Here is a 14255-nt window from a genome sequence, read left to right as displayed (position 1 = left end):
GAGCGAGGAGATAAAACGGCTCCATCTTAATCTGTGGGTGGCACAAGCCTACAAAGAAGGCAATTAGGATTATAATTTACAATTCCCTTGCCCTTCTCTCCTCTCTCTCCCCTTTCTCTTCTTTCCCACTCATACCTCCTTTCCACCCATGATTTAATGTCTTTATGTGTGTGTGTGTGTGTGTGTGTGTGTGTGTGTGTGTGTGTGTGTGTGTGTGTGTGTGTGTGTGTGTGTGTGTGTGTGTGTGTGTGTGTGTGTGTGTGTGTGTGTGTGTCCACAGAGCAGCGCGAGCATTTGGAGAGTACCTGTCCCCCACACACCCTGAAAACCGAAACGGATCAGGTCAGCGTCTCTGCCATCCTGTCATTTGTCCATCCCTCTATCTCCCCTGTGTGTGTTCCTTTATGCTTTTAGTTCTTTTCTCACCTCATCCTCTGCTGAAATGCCAGGAAGCACTCATTGGTGTGTCACGATGACAGCTGATAACCGAAGAAAGATGATTATCCACTGTGCCAGCTTGTCATTTTTTTCCCACTCTTTCTGTTTTCTTGCTCTTTAGCACCTTGGTATATTTCTCATTCTTTAGCACTTTTAGTTGTCTTTATAACCATCTTCGTTTTTCAAATTCTAGCTCATCTTCTGTGTGAAACCTTGGTGGGTCCTGACCCGGAGTCGCCAAGTGACACATTTGGCCCCAACAACAACAACCACCTCCATCCCTGTTCTGAAACTAAGGGCTGTGAGGACAAACAGGAGACCAGCCTAGTGACACAGCCACTGGGCTTACTCCAGCCAACCCCATCTTCTATCACACTTTCTAACAAGGCACCAGCACGATTGTCCCTCGAACGCAGCTTCTCAGTGGAGGAAGACCAGCAGAAGTGTGTGGAGTGTACACTGCAGCCTTCACGTGTGTACACCATCACCACCCAGCACGGTATGCTGATGAGCGCCGGCCAGGGCAGCAAGGAGAGCCTCGAACTGGACGTCCTAAAGGAGAAGTCGGGGAGCAGTGGGGTAGGATCTAGGGGTGGCTCGATCCAGCCTTCCAATTCCCCTTCCTCCGCCTCATCGTCTCCAACCCAGTACCATCGCGTAAGCAGTGGCCGTGGCACCAGCAGCTGTGGCAGCCACCATCACAGCAACCATCACCATAGTATGCACCATCATGGAAACCACCACCACCACAATGTCTCGAGCATGAATCCACCTTCCAGCAGCGGAGGAAGTAGCGCGGCAAGTGGAAGCAGCAGTAGCAACCAGCAGCCGCAGCTAACCGCTGCAGGCTCTCACTCTCATCATGCATCACACCACCACACCCACCATCATCATCACCTGTCTCAGCCTCCACTGCAGACCTCGGTCAGCGCCCACAACATTCGTAGCTGGGGCGAAGGTGGAAAAGGGGAGGCGGAGTGTAGCGGGTTGGCTTGTGAGTCGTGCAGTACTGCTCCCTCTCGAAGCCAGGGTTCCCTGGACCTGGAGAGTGCATCGAGAGAGGCAGGCAAGCAGCACCGACGCCTAGAGCGGATGTGGAGTGTGGACCGGATGACTGGGCTGGAGAGAGGTGAGAGGGTTCAGGACACAAAGGAAGGTAGAGGCTCAAAAGGCACAAACAAGTGGGGGGGAGGGTAGTGTAAGGTTCTCCATAAAGCCCTGTGGCTGGAATGGGTATGGGACCAGAGATGAAATAGATTTTGATCTTTTTTCAGTTTTATGTAGTTATTTCTAAATAAATTAAATACACTTTTAATTTGACATACGATGTATATAATTAAGTCAAACTAACAGAATCAATAGAAGAGTATATTTTCTCTGTGAAGCAAATAATTATAATGGTAATTATTAATATTTTACATTTTTAGTAAACTGTAACAGTGATGATGTTTTGTATATAAACCAATAAGAATAGCTACTTAAACATTCACTTCAATTCAATACAGTTTTATTTGTATAGCACCAAATCACAACAACAGTTGCTTCATGGCACTTTATGCTGAAAGTTAAAGCCTCTTTATTAGTACAAAGAAGCAGAAAAAATAATAGAAAATGGCAAAAAGAAACTACAGTACAGTGCAAAACTCTTGAGCCACTCCTCATTCCTTAATATTTTGTTAGGGAAAATATAAAATTGGTGCAACAAGTTATAGAAACATGTGCAAACATACATGGCAATATGGTATATAAGGCAAAAATGTTTGTACAATTCTTGATATGACCGCCTTTATTCTTCAACGTAACCTGAACTCTCTTGGGAAAGCCTTCTTTGAATTCTTTAAGCAGTCTTCAGGAATAGTTCTCCAAGTTTCTTGAAAGACATTCAAAGCTCTTCTTTGGATGTCGGCTGCCTTTTGTTCCGTTCTCTGTCAAGATGATCCCACTGTGTGTCAGTAATGTTGAGGTCCGGGCTCCGGGGGGCAATCCATGACTGATAGTGTTTCATTGTGTGCTTTTCTATCCAGACATTCAGGTATACAGTTTGCAGGGTGTTGGCAGTGTGCTTGGGATCACTGTCATGCGGAACAATGAGGCCAATGCCAATTAGCTTTCCAGATGGTATTGCACTGTGGCTAAAAATGGACTGGATTTCAGAATTCCATCAATTTTGATAAGATCTCCAACACTGGCTGAAATGAAGCCCCAAACCATGACAGAGCCCCCACCGTGTTTTGCAGATGGCTGTAGACACTCCTCTTCTGTCTGATTTTAACTTTTTTCCCCTGCCTGTTTCCATGACTTTAAAATACTGTTGATCTGATTTAGATAGGGCTTTTCTTTTTTTCTTTTTTTAGGCCTCCTATTGCCTATGATGTTCTCCACTTGTCCAGTTTCTTAAATTTTCAATGACACGCTGCAAATTTTCAACAAATTACACTTGTCTCGGTGTACAAAATACTATTTGTAGATCCAATGAAAGAAATGGAAACCAACATGGTCTTTTTGGCAGGCTTCTTGTAATAAAGTGCCTAAAGATTGAAGTTAAAGTTATCTGAATAAAATTGTCTGTTATATGCAGCTCTGGTTCATTACTTAGGTGCCTTTTAATGTTGGGGTGATAAATAGATCAATGTTAAGTGGCTTAACAAACAACAATAAAGCATTCCTCTGAAATGATCAGGTATAAGCACTGGACTGAAACAAGAGAGAACTATTGTTCAAGACCGCTCTAAAAATTACAATGAATTCTTGGAAGCAAAACATAAAGAAAATGAGGATTGGCTCGAGACTTCTCCACAAAAATTCATCTTTTTAATTCATGACGTTTAAAGGACGGCACAGTGGTGCAGCGGTTAGCACTGTGGCCTCACAGTAAGAAGCTTCTTGTCTTCCCTTTCATGTAGAGACTTGATGTTCCCCCTGTGCCTACATGGGTTTGTATCCAAAGTCCAAAGACATGCTTGTTAAGTTAATTGGTGATTCCAGCTTGGTGTGTGGTTTGATGAATAGTTAAGAAAATGGACGAGTGAATGAAGGATGTTATAGTGATGAAAAATAGTGCAAATGTAGGTTATAAAATCACTAGTAAAACACACCTTTGGTAGTTTTCACGAAAATCTTCTCCATCAGATTACTTTTTTTTAAACTTAAGATTCCATATAAACTCTATTTATAATACCTGAGTATAAAACAAGTAACAAATAAGCCCTTCATAAAATGTCAAGAAATAACACTTATTGCTATCAGTGTTTATCAGTCTAAGGAAACAAAACAAAAATAACGGATGCCTGCATTAAAATAAGCTAATATTATATTTATTACTTCAAATCTATTTCTTCTCAGGTCTGGAGGGGATCGAGAGTTTGATGTTGTAACGTGGTGATCTGTATTTTTGACTCTTCGTCTGCCCGTCTCTTTCCTCTGCTGTCTCTTCCTTTGTGTCTCCCTCTCTCCATTTGTGGAGTGCTGGACTGTGAAGTGCTGGTGCTGGTTTTGTGATTTCATATTTCCAATAAATTTACTACGACATTTGCCAATATGGTCTATTTTTCTCTGTCTATTAAACTCGGAAACCTCATTTTTCTCTCTAATTGCAGAGGACACCAACTGGTTCCCCAAGGAAAATATGTTCACCTTTCAAACTGCTACAACAACCATGCAGGCGTGAGTGTCCAGTTCCTGTGCACACACGTACACAAACATGCACAGTCACAATTATGCCAGATCTGCTGTTTGAAAGGTCAGAGTAAACGTACCATGGCAATGTCTTATACAACTGCCTAGAAACAGACCATTACTGGCATACTTAACATTAAGGATTTTCTAATTGATTTATTATCTTCTAGGCTGCCATTGACTTCCCCGTGAGCAAGTTTAAAAATCAACTTGCAAACTATTATAAGTTTTGCTTAAGGAGGACATCCATCATAGTGACTATTTTGTTAATTCTCACATTTCCTTTTGGTTAAAATGTAATCAGCTACAAGTTTTTCTTCAAAGAAGAATAAAAGAAATGCTTAGACTGATCACTCTCATCTCATATGCATCATCATATTTATCGTTGTCCATATTACTAGTCTACACGAAAACCTGAAAACACCCCTTTTGAGGGCCGTAAAATCAATGCTGCATGTGCATTCGAGCTGGAATATTAGTCAGCACGTTTGAATAAAAACGCGTGCACCTATTTGTGTAAGTGCATGAATTTATCTCTCAAAAACACCTGCAGTTGCAGAATATTTCTACTGTCACAACTTCTGATTAAAATATGCAGAATCTCCCACCGTTTCCAGCAAACTGTTTCTCCCCTTCACTGTCATTTTACCTCTTTTTAAGTCATTCACTTTGTGTTTTCGCCTTTCACCTTGTATTAGATGCTTGTTGCACCATCTGTTGAGCCCAAAGTCACACTCAACCACATATCCCGCAAAAGCTGTTTGATTCTATAATTAAATGCAAACCTACGGCACTAATATGGCTTTACTTTATTAGTTTTTACACATGGAGATTAAACATAAACTTCCTCTGTCTCATTCTGATTCTGTTCTTTGCCTCTCTGAGACTCAGTGCTCTCTGGTGCCTTAACTGTTTCTTCTTCTTTCTTGCTTCTCTTCTTGCATGCTAATTAATCTTGGGACCATCAAACAGGATCTCGTGAGTATTGTTCCCTGCCTGATTTCTTTTTTCCTCATCTAAATCCCTCGTCCTTAACTGCTGTTCCTTAACTTAGATGCTATCATTTAACCTTCATCATCGGGCTGCTTGTTGCGCTGAGTTAAAGAAAATAAATCATTACAAGAGAGAACCAAGCAGGATGTAGCGCAGTGCTCTCAAATAATATGAAAACTGAAATACATTTAATATTGCGTGTTTAGCTCTCTGAACAACTATAAAGCGCAGTCAGCACAAATAATGTTAATTCATGTAAAAACTCAAAATGGCTAAAAATGTGACAGAAGGGAAGTCCGGTGTAATCCAGTGCTGCTGAGTAAGCCTGCCAAGCTCAAGTACAGAAAATGTCTGTGCGTTGGCTGACCTAAACCCTGGCAGCTCACATGCGCCCTGCAGTTTTACCAGTTTGGCACGCACACACTCGTCTAGGTCACAGCAATAGAGGGACTTTGGCCATTTAAGATATTTGTGTTAGTTATGTTGGTGCTCTAATCCTTCTTCACAGCCTTCCTAATTATCACTAAATCTGTGCTGGCTGACTTCAGCCATGTTTGGAACTAAATGTGTCTGAGAGATTTCATAAGTACAAGAACAAGTATTTATAGTGCAAAAATTCAATCTAAGTGTCTTCCAGTAAAATGCAACTTTTGGCTGTATTGAGTAAGTTCCATAAAACTTTGATAGATAAATAGCCTGTAAGAAATGTGCTGTGTGCAAAAGCTTCCTAACTAGCTTCAGCGATAAGATAAATGCTAACATATTAACACTGCTTAACCAAGCCAGAACCTTAACATTTCATACTACATACCCCTTCCTGCTGCAACACACTGTGACTAACTAAGCCTAGCTAACCCGAGCTGCTACTTAACACTGAAAACATGTCAGGTTTTTATTAAACAGTCCACTCTTCAGTTGTAAGCACAAAGGTATTCAGTCCTGATGTCAGTATTTGTTATAAAAATATAAAAACCCCAAATTAACTGATTGTACTAAACAGTATGTATGATTAAATATATCATCATTTGAGAGAGAAAGTTTTCAAAGATATCTGTGTAGTCTATGAAAATCTATGTACACCCTTACTGTTTCCATAGAAATCAAGGAGGTAAGTAGCAGGAAAGTGCTGTTAATCACAATTAGATTAATCAGTTAATTAGACTTGTTAGCGTGTTACATGTCAAAGTTCATGAAAGTACAATTAGAAAAAGATTGAACTAGTATGGCTTGTTGGAAGAGTTGCCATGGCAGCAGGCCTAGGTTTGACTCTTGAGATGTTTTGCCATAATGCACAGTGGCACGTGGCACATGTTGGTGAAAACCAAACACAACATACCAGCAAAAACACCTCATAGCAACTGTCAAGCATGGTGGTGCAGGGAAGATGATTTTTGCAACAGGACCTGGGCATCTTGCACTCACTGAGTTGACCATGAACTCATCAGTAAACCAGTGTTCTAGATGTTAGGCCACGTGTCCTAGAGCTAAACCTTAGCCAAATTTAGTTCATGCAACAAGATAATCATCCCAGGCAAAGTAAGTAGCAATGTTGTGGTAGCACTTTAGAGAGCTGTGCAAAAACAAATGGCTGGTAACCATAACGAACTAAAGCAACCTCGCAAAGAAGAATGGGCCAAAATTCCTCCACAACTCCTTTGAGTCATTGGGGTGTACTTAGCTTTTAAAAGGGCAGCATAGAGACCTTTGAAAACTTTCATTTTCATGTGACTCTGTGCTATTTCTAAAAACCTGTAAATAACATATCCAAGATCAACTCTGTTGTTTTGTATTATCAATACTTGACTAGGTAAACTAGCTAAAATTGGAGATACTTCTGACCAGTTTTATGGCTGAGGTGCCATGAAGTGCCAGTCTGGTGGAAGTGGATTAACACAATATTGTTTTGGGGTTTGTTTTTTTGTTTTCTTAAAATGGGATTTCTTTCCCAAACATAGAAAGTAAAGCCACACCTCTTCATTAAATGGGCATGTTATTTGAGGGGGATTTTACTCATTCATTTTTATTTACTCGAGCAGAATGTGAAGTGCCCACAGTGGGGTATCACTGGTTAAAGGTAGTCTAGCTAAAACTCTGATTTGGACAAATGTTAATCAGTTTCACAGAATTGTTGGGTCACACTTTCAAATGACAATTAAGACTGTTGAAGACATAATCGCACATTGAAAGTGGTACATTTCACACCACGTTTGTACTTTGACACATGGAAGTCCAGTGTGAGCCCAGTGGTATGACTTTCTGCTAGTCAGAACACACTCAAGTTTCTCAGTAGTTCATATGAACGAATGGCATGCCTCCACAAAAAGAAAAATCCTTCTTTTCTAAGAGGTCTTGCTAGGGGAAGATAGTTTTAATGTCAAGAAATGTTTCCATTAAAAATTGATGTACCTCATGTTGTGAATAAATACCCAAAGTACTGAAGAACGTGCATGTATTTGAGTGTAGCTGCTTTTTGAGTTCACATACCTGCAAGAGCTGATTTAAGTATAGTGTATACTCCAAACTCAACATAACATTAAAATGCAAAGAAGGGTGCACTAGAAGCAAAGCGGAACTGATTCTGGGATGGTACAAAAAGTAAAAAAGTATAAAATTCCCCCCAAAACAAACTATTTCTTTAAGAATTGAAAAGTGTAACACTTGAAAAGTCACTTAAGGTGACAAGATACTCATTTCTATGGGATGATGGATTATTATAGATGCAAACTGGCACATGGGGTTATTTACCTTGCTGGTCTTTTTAGTCAAAGCTATCTGCTGTCTACCTACAACAGCATCCTCTTTATAGCCCAAAAACCCCTGCAGCTCAAAGCCGTGGCATCAGCCTCCCTGCACTGTCCTACCCCTCACTATGCCAGCATTCTCCCTCTCTCATCCCTTTAATACTGTGCCACATCATGGCAGGGCTTTCCGGGGATTTGTGCAGAGAAAAAGGAGAGAGAGGGAGCAGGAGTCAGCAGAAGTCATCCAGAGGTACGAAGCATCCCCCCCCCTCCCCCCCCCTCCTCAGGCACAGTTTTTGGCGCTCATTTCTGGCTATGGTTCTGTTATTGCTTATTTACAGCCATATCTAATCTGTGTAAGCCAAATAGTTGGAACATGGCACACGAGGTGTGAGGACATCAGGTTTTAAAAGAACCAGAAAAGGATCGCCTCACAATGCCCCAATTTCAAAGCCAGAATGAATCAAACTTTTATTCCAGTGTAAGGCTGGAAAATTGAAGATATGCTACATGGACAACTTATTTTTGTTTTTGTAGATAAGTTGTATGCAATTTGTCTGAATTAATTTGAGAAATATTTTGTATAGTTGCAAGCACCTAAGCATTTAAATCTGTAGTACACCACAGGCTGCTTTATTAGAGCTACATTTTAAATATGATGATATTGTTTTTATAAATATGTGTTTATTTACCTCAAAAATTTTGATTCTGCAACATGGAGAAATGACTTTAGTTGCAAGTTCAGAACCTGTTTCACCCGGGCCCTGATACTCTGTCACACAGGGGCAGATGGCGTCTGCGACACGAGGCAGTACATCTCGATTCCTTTGACATCTGAGTGTTATCCATCTGCAGTGCCAATGTCATTAAAGCTGCGTGTTGTTTCATCGAAATGTGTGATTTGAGCACAAGGGAAAATAAACTGCAGAACAAACTTTTGGGGGCAGTTTACCTCTAAAACACACAAAAATCCATCCTGTGTCTGTCTCAAAGTGTTATTCTAAAAATATGGATTTTAGCACATTGAGGCTTTCTTTACCCTAAGGCTGTCAAAATATTAAAATGCATGTTTATTTTTCTTTCTCCATTGTGGCTTTTTATCCACTCTAACTGGGTATTTGAACAACAGAAACAGATCAAAAACAAAACCAACCTCAAAGTGAATGCATTAGAAAATGCCTGCTTTGTGGACAGGGAACGTTATATATTTTATAAATGAGACATGAAATCTCTTGATGACACAATACTCTTTGTGATTGACTTTGTTCTTCATCATTTCCTTTCTGTAACTCTGAAACAGCTCAGTGAAAGCTTCTGTATGGAGATGTTGCAGTGGTGCTGGCTTAAGAATGGGATTTATTGTATTTTCTTGCCCACGGTGAACTCTAAATAATCATCCATATCACAGTCTGCTGATATAAACAGAATTTAAAAATGTATTCACATTAGGGTAAATCTGGTCTCTACCACAGCACAAAAGAATTATTCGTATAACAAGGCAATTTTCACGCAGGGTTTCTGTTAAAAACCAGTGAAAGCAGTGGATTCAATGCAAATTTTTCCACTTTGTTTGTTATATTATGAGATAATAATAATGAAGATAAAACTATAAACAAAAGCAAGGAAAAGTGAAGGAACCATTTCAATGCCTAATCACTCCAATTTTTACTTTCACTCTTGAATTCTCTGAGTTATTACAGCTGCTTTGTGGCTTGTTTACGTGGGCTTTTTTATACCGTTCCTTATTTTCTCTATATTTTTTGTTTCGTTAAGCAGACAGATCGATAGATAGACATCTGAGACGGTTCTAAACGCTCTGTTTTCTTTCTACTACTAGCTCTGAATATGTGTATAACATGGCCACACAGCCACAGGTGTCTGAGCAGAGCAGTCGAATCTGATTTATATTGCGTGAAATTCTCCACATTCACTTTCACTATTAACTGAACTAAAACTGCATCATTATTATGTGTTATAGCAAAAATATCAAAAATATATAGACGTTAAAAATGCCATAAGAGTCTAGTGTTACTTCCAAAACACAGGGAAAAACAAAGCCAGGAAGTCCTTTCCATAATCATTACTAAAAAAAGTGTTCACTTTATATCTGTGATTTTCATCCCTGTTGTCTGCACAAAATTAAGACACTGCAGGTGTGATAGCATCTATTCATTTTCCACTTATTTAACTAGGTGGTGTGATTATGTTTCTGCTCATTTAATCAGCAATTTAGTCTGCAAATTTTACAGTTTACTACTGCAATAATGAACCACATATCATTTTAATAATCTAGGACTAAAGGAAACAAAATAGTTTTTCTGTGATAAGTATATGCACTATATTTAATTTCTAATTTAGACCATGTTACACTAGATCTAGATGATGAAGTTAGCTGTACAAACATGCAAAATCAAACCATGAATAAGTTATTCTCCTGACATTATTAAAGAAGTAAATCAAGGGAAAGAAGACTCTAAAGACTTCTTTCCCCTTTCTGCTGCTTCTATATTTATAGGCTTTACCAACAGACAATCACGCATATATTTCCCCACACACAACCACACGCTGAGACCATTAATAATGAGTGTTGACTGGTAGCTTAGTGAATCAACACTGAGTGTAGAGGGGACATGGGAGGAGCTCAGAAAGATAAAAGGATGTTTATCTGGGACTCTTGCATAGAACATTATGTCAGGATCAGGCAGCAAGTCACCCACAAAGTCTACACAAACCATAATACTTTGCTGCTATTAAGAAGATTAAACGCTTCCAAACAGTGCATGGTAATGCAACATCTCCAATATTTACTTACTCATAGGCTAGTATGAACGTTTATGTGTGTATGATCTGGTTTTAGATGGGTCAAAACCAACACCAGTCACACATTATGTTTCAGTGTACAAGACAGTTTAAATATCAAATATGTGTATCTCTGGTTATTTAATATGACATTTGATTGACAACTCATTTGGCAAATTCTTTGAAAGCCACACTCTGACTCATACCACAGTTTTTATAATATATAAAGCACGCGTTTATGTCCTTTATCTATAGTTTCATGAAAGTATGTACCTTTTTAAGCATTTTATGGTGAACCTTTTAAAATAGATGCATAACTATCATCCTTCTTTCTTTTCAGTGTTAGGGTTAGCAATGTCCCTGCTGTGTGTACTATGCAAGTGTGTTGCCCATTTAGTTCAGTATTACCTGAAATATCTGAGTTTCTTGTCTTTTCATGTGCTATAATTTTAGTCTGATTTGTGTTTTTATTTATTTGATTTTTTGCTTTAAACTTGTTAACAAACTCCACCACTAATATTGATAAACCGGACTGAGTAAAAACCATTTTTGCACCAATCACACACTGGTTGCAGAGGAGGAGTATTTCCTAAAGACTTTAGACATGGTCAATATATGTCATGGACATTATTCCATAAATTGTTCACTAGGTCTATGCTAACTTGACCAAAAAAAGCTACTTCTGAAGCTTTAATGTCTTGTTCAGATGAGAGCTGAGCAGGGTTTCCCTTCTGGCTGCTGTTGCATTATAATCTTGTGCGTTTCAACAATCTAAAAAAAAAAAGCATAAAAAGAGGTATTGTCACCATGTGGTAGCCCACATTACTCCCACAGCACTGTTTTGACCACTCACGCTGACAAGTAAATGAATATATATTTACCTAATTAGCTCTTTTTTCAAACCTCTGTTATAAATAGATGCGTGACACTAATGTGTGTGTTTTTGTGTGTTGCCTGACTTTTTTTCTCCCCACCCACCGCTTCCCCTTTCTCTTCTTTACATTTTGGTCCTTCCTCTGTCCTCTGTTATCCCTCCTCCGCCATGATTTTGCTACCCACAGGAACTTCCGGAAGCATCTTCGGATGGTGGGCAGCAGAAGGCTTAAAGCACAGAGTGAGTCAGATGTGTGTGGTTGATATGTTTGCTCAAATTGACTGTGATGTTCTTCACCCCGCCATCACAAGTGTTTTGTTTTCCTGTTTATTTTGGCGTGTTCTCGCCTGTGTGTGTGGCACCAAGCACTGCTGCTGCTTTGCTGGGATTTTTTTTTTTTTTTAAATCAGCATATTGTCTCTCTTTGAAGATTATATATTGATCAGTGTGTGTTTGATAAGTCAGCGATATGACTGTGCATGTGTATTTATGTGTGTGTGTGTCTCTGTGCACAGTACGTGCTTTCTAGTTGCAGCACTTTAAATGTTTGTTTTTTTGGTTGTTTTTGTCGTAAAGCACACACAAAAATAAATTACATACTTTTAAAAAGGCAAAAAATGAGGCAATGGGTTGCGGTGATTGAAAAGTGTGTGTTTTTCTTTTTAAAAATAGTGAGCGGGGCATCACTGAGACGGGTCTGTGAGACAAATGAGATCTTAGACTCCTGTGACTGCAACCTTTCAAGAAACTTGATAGATTGGATTGACTCATCCAGAGTTTTATTGTCTTTTATGATTTTAGAAAATATGGAAGTACAAAGAAAACACGTACAGTGTGCTCTGCTAAAAATGGTGATCTTTTTATTTCTGTCAGCACTCATAAATCCATGTGAACGTTCAAAATTAATACAGCCATCTTTCTTAAATGAAAATCAAAGAATCTTTAAAGTCTCTGTTGAAGCCATTACTAAAACCTAAACATGACACCATCTCCTGATTCTTTCACTGTAGAAATATATGACATCCCCAAATCTTGATGCTGATGTCTGTAAGGGAAAGTGATCTCACATTCCTACAGTACTGTGCAAAAGTCTTGAGCTATCCCTCATTTCTTTATATTTTGCTCAGAAAATAGGAAAAAGGCGCAACGATTTATTGAAATATGTGCAAATATGTTTCCATTTATATATAAGGCAAAAACAGAGTATTTGATGTGACCACCTTTATTCTTCAACACGTAGTGAGCTGCTTAGGAAAACTTTCTTGTAATTTCTTTAAGTAGTCTTCAGGAATAGTTCTCCAGCTTTCGTAAAGGACATTCAAAGCTTTTCTTTGGATGTTGGTTTGCTTTTGTTCCATTCTCTATCAAGTTGATCCCACACTGCTTCAATAACGTTGACATCCGGGCTGATACTATTCCACTGTGTGTGTTTTTCTAACTAGTTATGCTTTTACCGCACTGGCAGTGTGTTTTAGATCGCTATCATGCTGAAAAATGAAGCTGTTGCCAGTGAGATGCTTCCCGGATTGTACTCCATGTTGGCTCAAAATCTGATCATCATACTTTTCGGTGTTCATAGCTCCATCAATTTTCCCCAACAACCCCTCACCTCCTTCACACAGATTGACAATGGAAGCAAAAAATAAATAAATGTAGGGTGGCTCAAGTTCTCTCTCTTCATGGACACATGAGCGTTTTGTTAGGGCCAAGCTAACCTGAGTATAGTTAGTTAACCTGCAGTTTGGTTCTGACTTAAAAAATACACAAAGCTGTATTTGTTGTGCTAAGAATATAGAATAGGACACGTTTAAATCATTACATTAAAAAAGTTGAGCCTCTGAATTTCCTTATAAAAGAAAAGATGAAGACGTTGATGTGAGAAGCAACATGAACAAAGTCAGGATTAGGGATGGGTATCGTTTAGGTTTTATCCGATACCGGTGCCAAACCAGTACTTTTGAAACGGTGCCGTTTGTTAGCCTTTTCTGCAGCTATGGGGCATATATGATATCATTCTTGGCTGGAAGCAGTGCTTAAACAATGGAAAAACCACAAACTTTGGCCAAACACCTCTCATGTTTAACTGTTTTCCACTTTTTCTTTGGTCATTTTAGCCTTTTTGGCCAGGGTGAAGGGAGTATCTGCCATCAAACAAGAGGACAGCCGCATGTAGCTATGATGATGTTTGCTAGTTCAGCTTACATGCATTAATGTAATAACGTGGTTAGCCTACTCAACGTAAATTAGCTACTCACGCAGAGAAGAACTGCTGCTGCTGCCATCATCATCCGTCATCATTTCTGCTACACTGGCAGGGCTAGGGGCCAGGACTCTACTCCTCCAGTTTTTGGGGGATGTTGCTAACTCCGGTCCGAGGCACCACACCCGCAGTAGATGTGCACAGCGTGAGGTCTTGCAGCAAGCTATCAAATACGGCACATTTCTCGGCTTTTTAAAAAAACGCTATGCGTCGCCAGGTGTTTCATCGGATTTGAGGTGTTACCTCCTTTGAGAGTTTCACAGTATCACAGTATCAGCTTAAAGCACTTGTTGCAGGCTGCTGAGTTTGCATATTTTGCTGTGAAGTACAGCCAGACTTTTGACCGCTTCGCCTTGGGTATTTTTAATCTGTAGCTCTGCTCTACAAGAACGTACGTACCTGGGCCCGCCTACTATCCTCGGAAATCTAAAATGATTGGCGAGAATCTAAAGTGTATCACAGCTCAGGAAAGAAA

The 14255-nt window shown here is 39.5% G+C and overlaps 1 protein-coding gene across 3 annotated transcripts in view; it reads left to right on the top strand.

The window, feature by feature from the left end:
* The window catches only part of nsmfa (NMDA receptor synaptonuclear signaling and neuronal migration factor a), a 51474-nt gene that overhangs the window by 21358 nt on the left and 15861 nt on the right, over nucleotides 1-14255 (top strand). The window contains exons 2-5 of one of the 3 annotated variants that reach the window (XM_080871521.1): nucleotides 286-342; nucleotides 632-1567; nucleotides 4035-4101; nucleotides 11708-11760. In XM_080871521.1, coding sequence (XP_080727647.1) covers nucleotides 286-342; nucleotides 632-1567; nucleotides 4035-4101; nucleotides 11708-11760 — 1113 coding nt within the window. Of the gene's footprint in view, nucleotides 1-280; nucleotides 343-631; nucleotides 1568-4034; nucleotides 4102-11707; nucleotides 11761-14255 lie in introns of all 3 variants that reach the window. The other 2 variants (XM_080871522.1, XM_080871520.1) reach the window with 2 other exon arrangements.

This window comes from Rhamphochromis sp. 'chilingali' (genome assembly GCF_963969265.1).
Source record: "Rhamphochromis sp. 'chilingali' genome assembly, chromosome: 2".
Taxonomy (NCBI): domain Eukaryota; kingdom Metazoa; phylum Chordata; class Actinopteri; order Cichliformes; family Cichlidae; genus Rhamphochromis; species Rhamphochromis sp. 'chilingali'.
The sequence above is the reverse complement of the archived record's forward strand: the minus strand, read 5'-3'. Positions and strand labels throughout refer to the sequence as shown.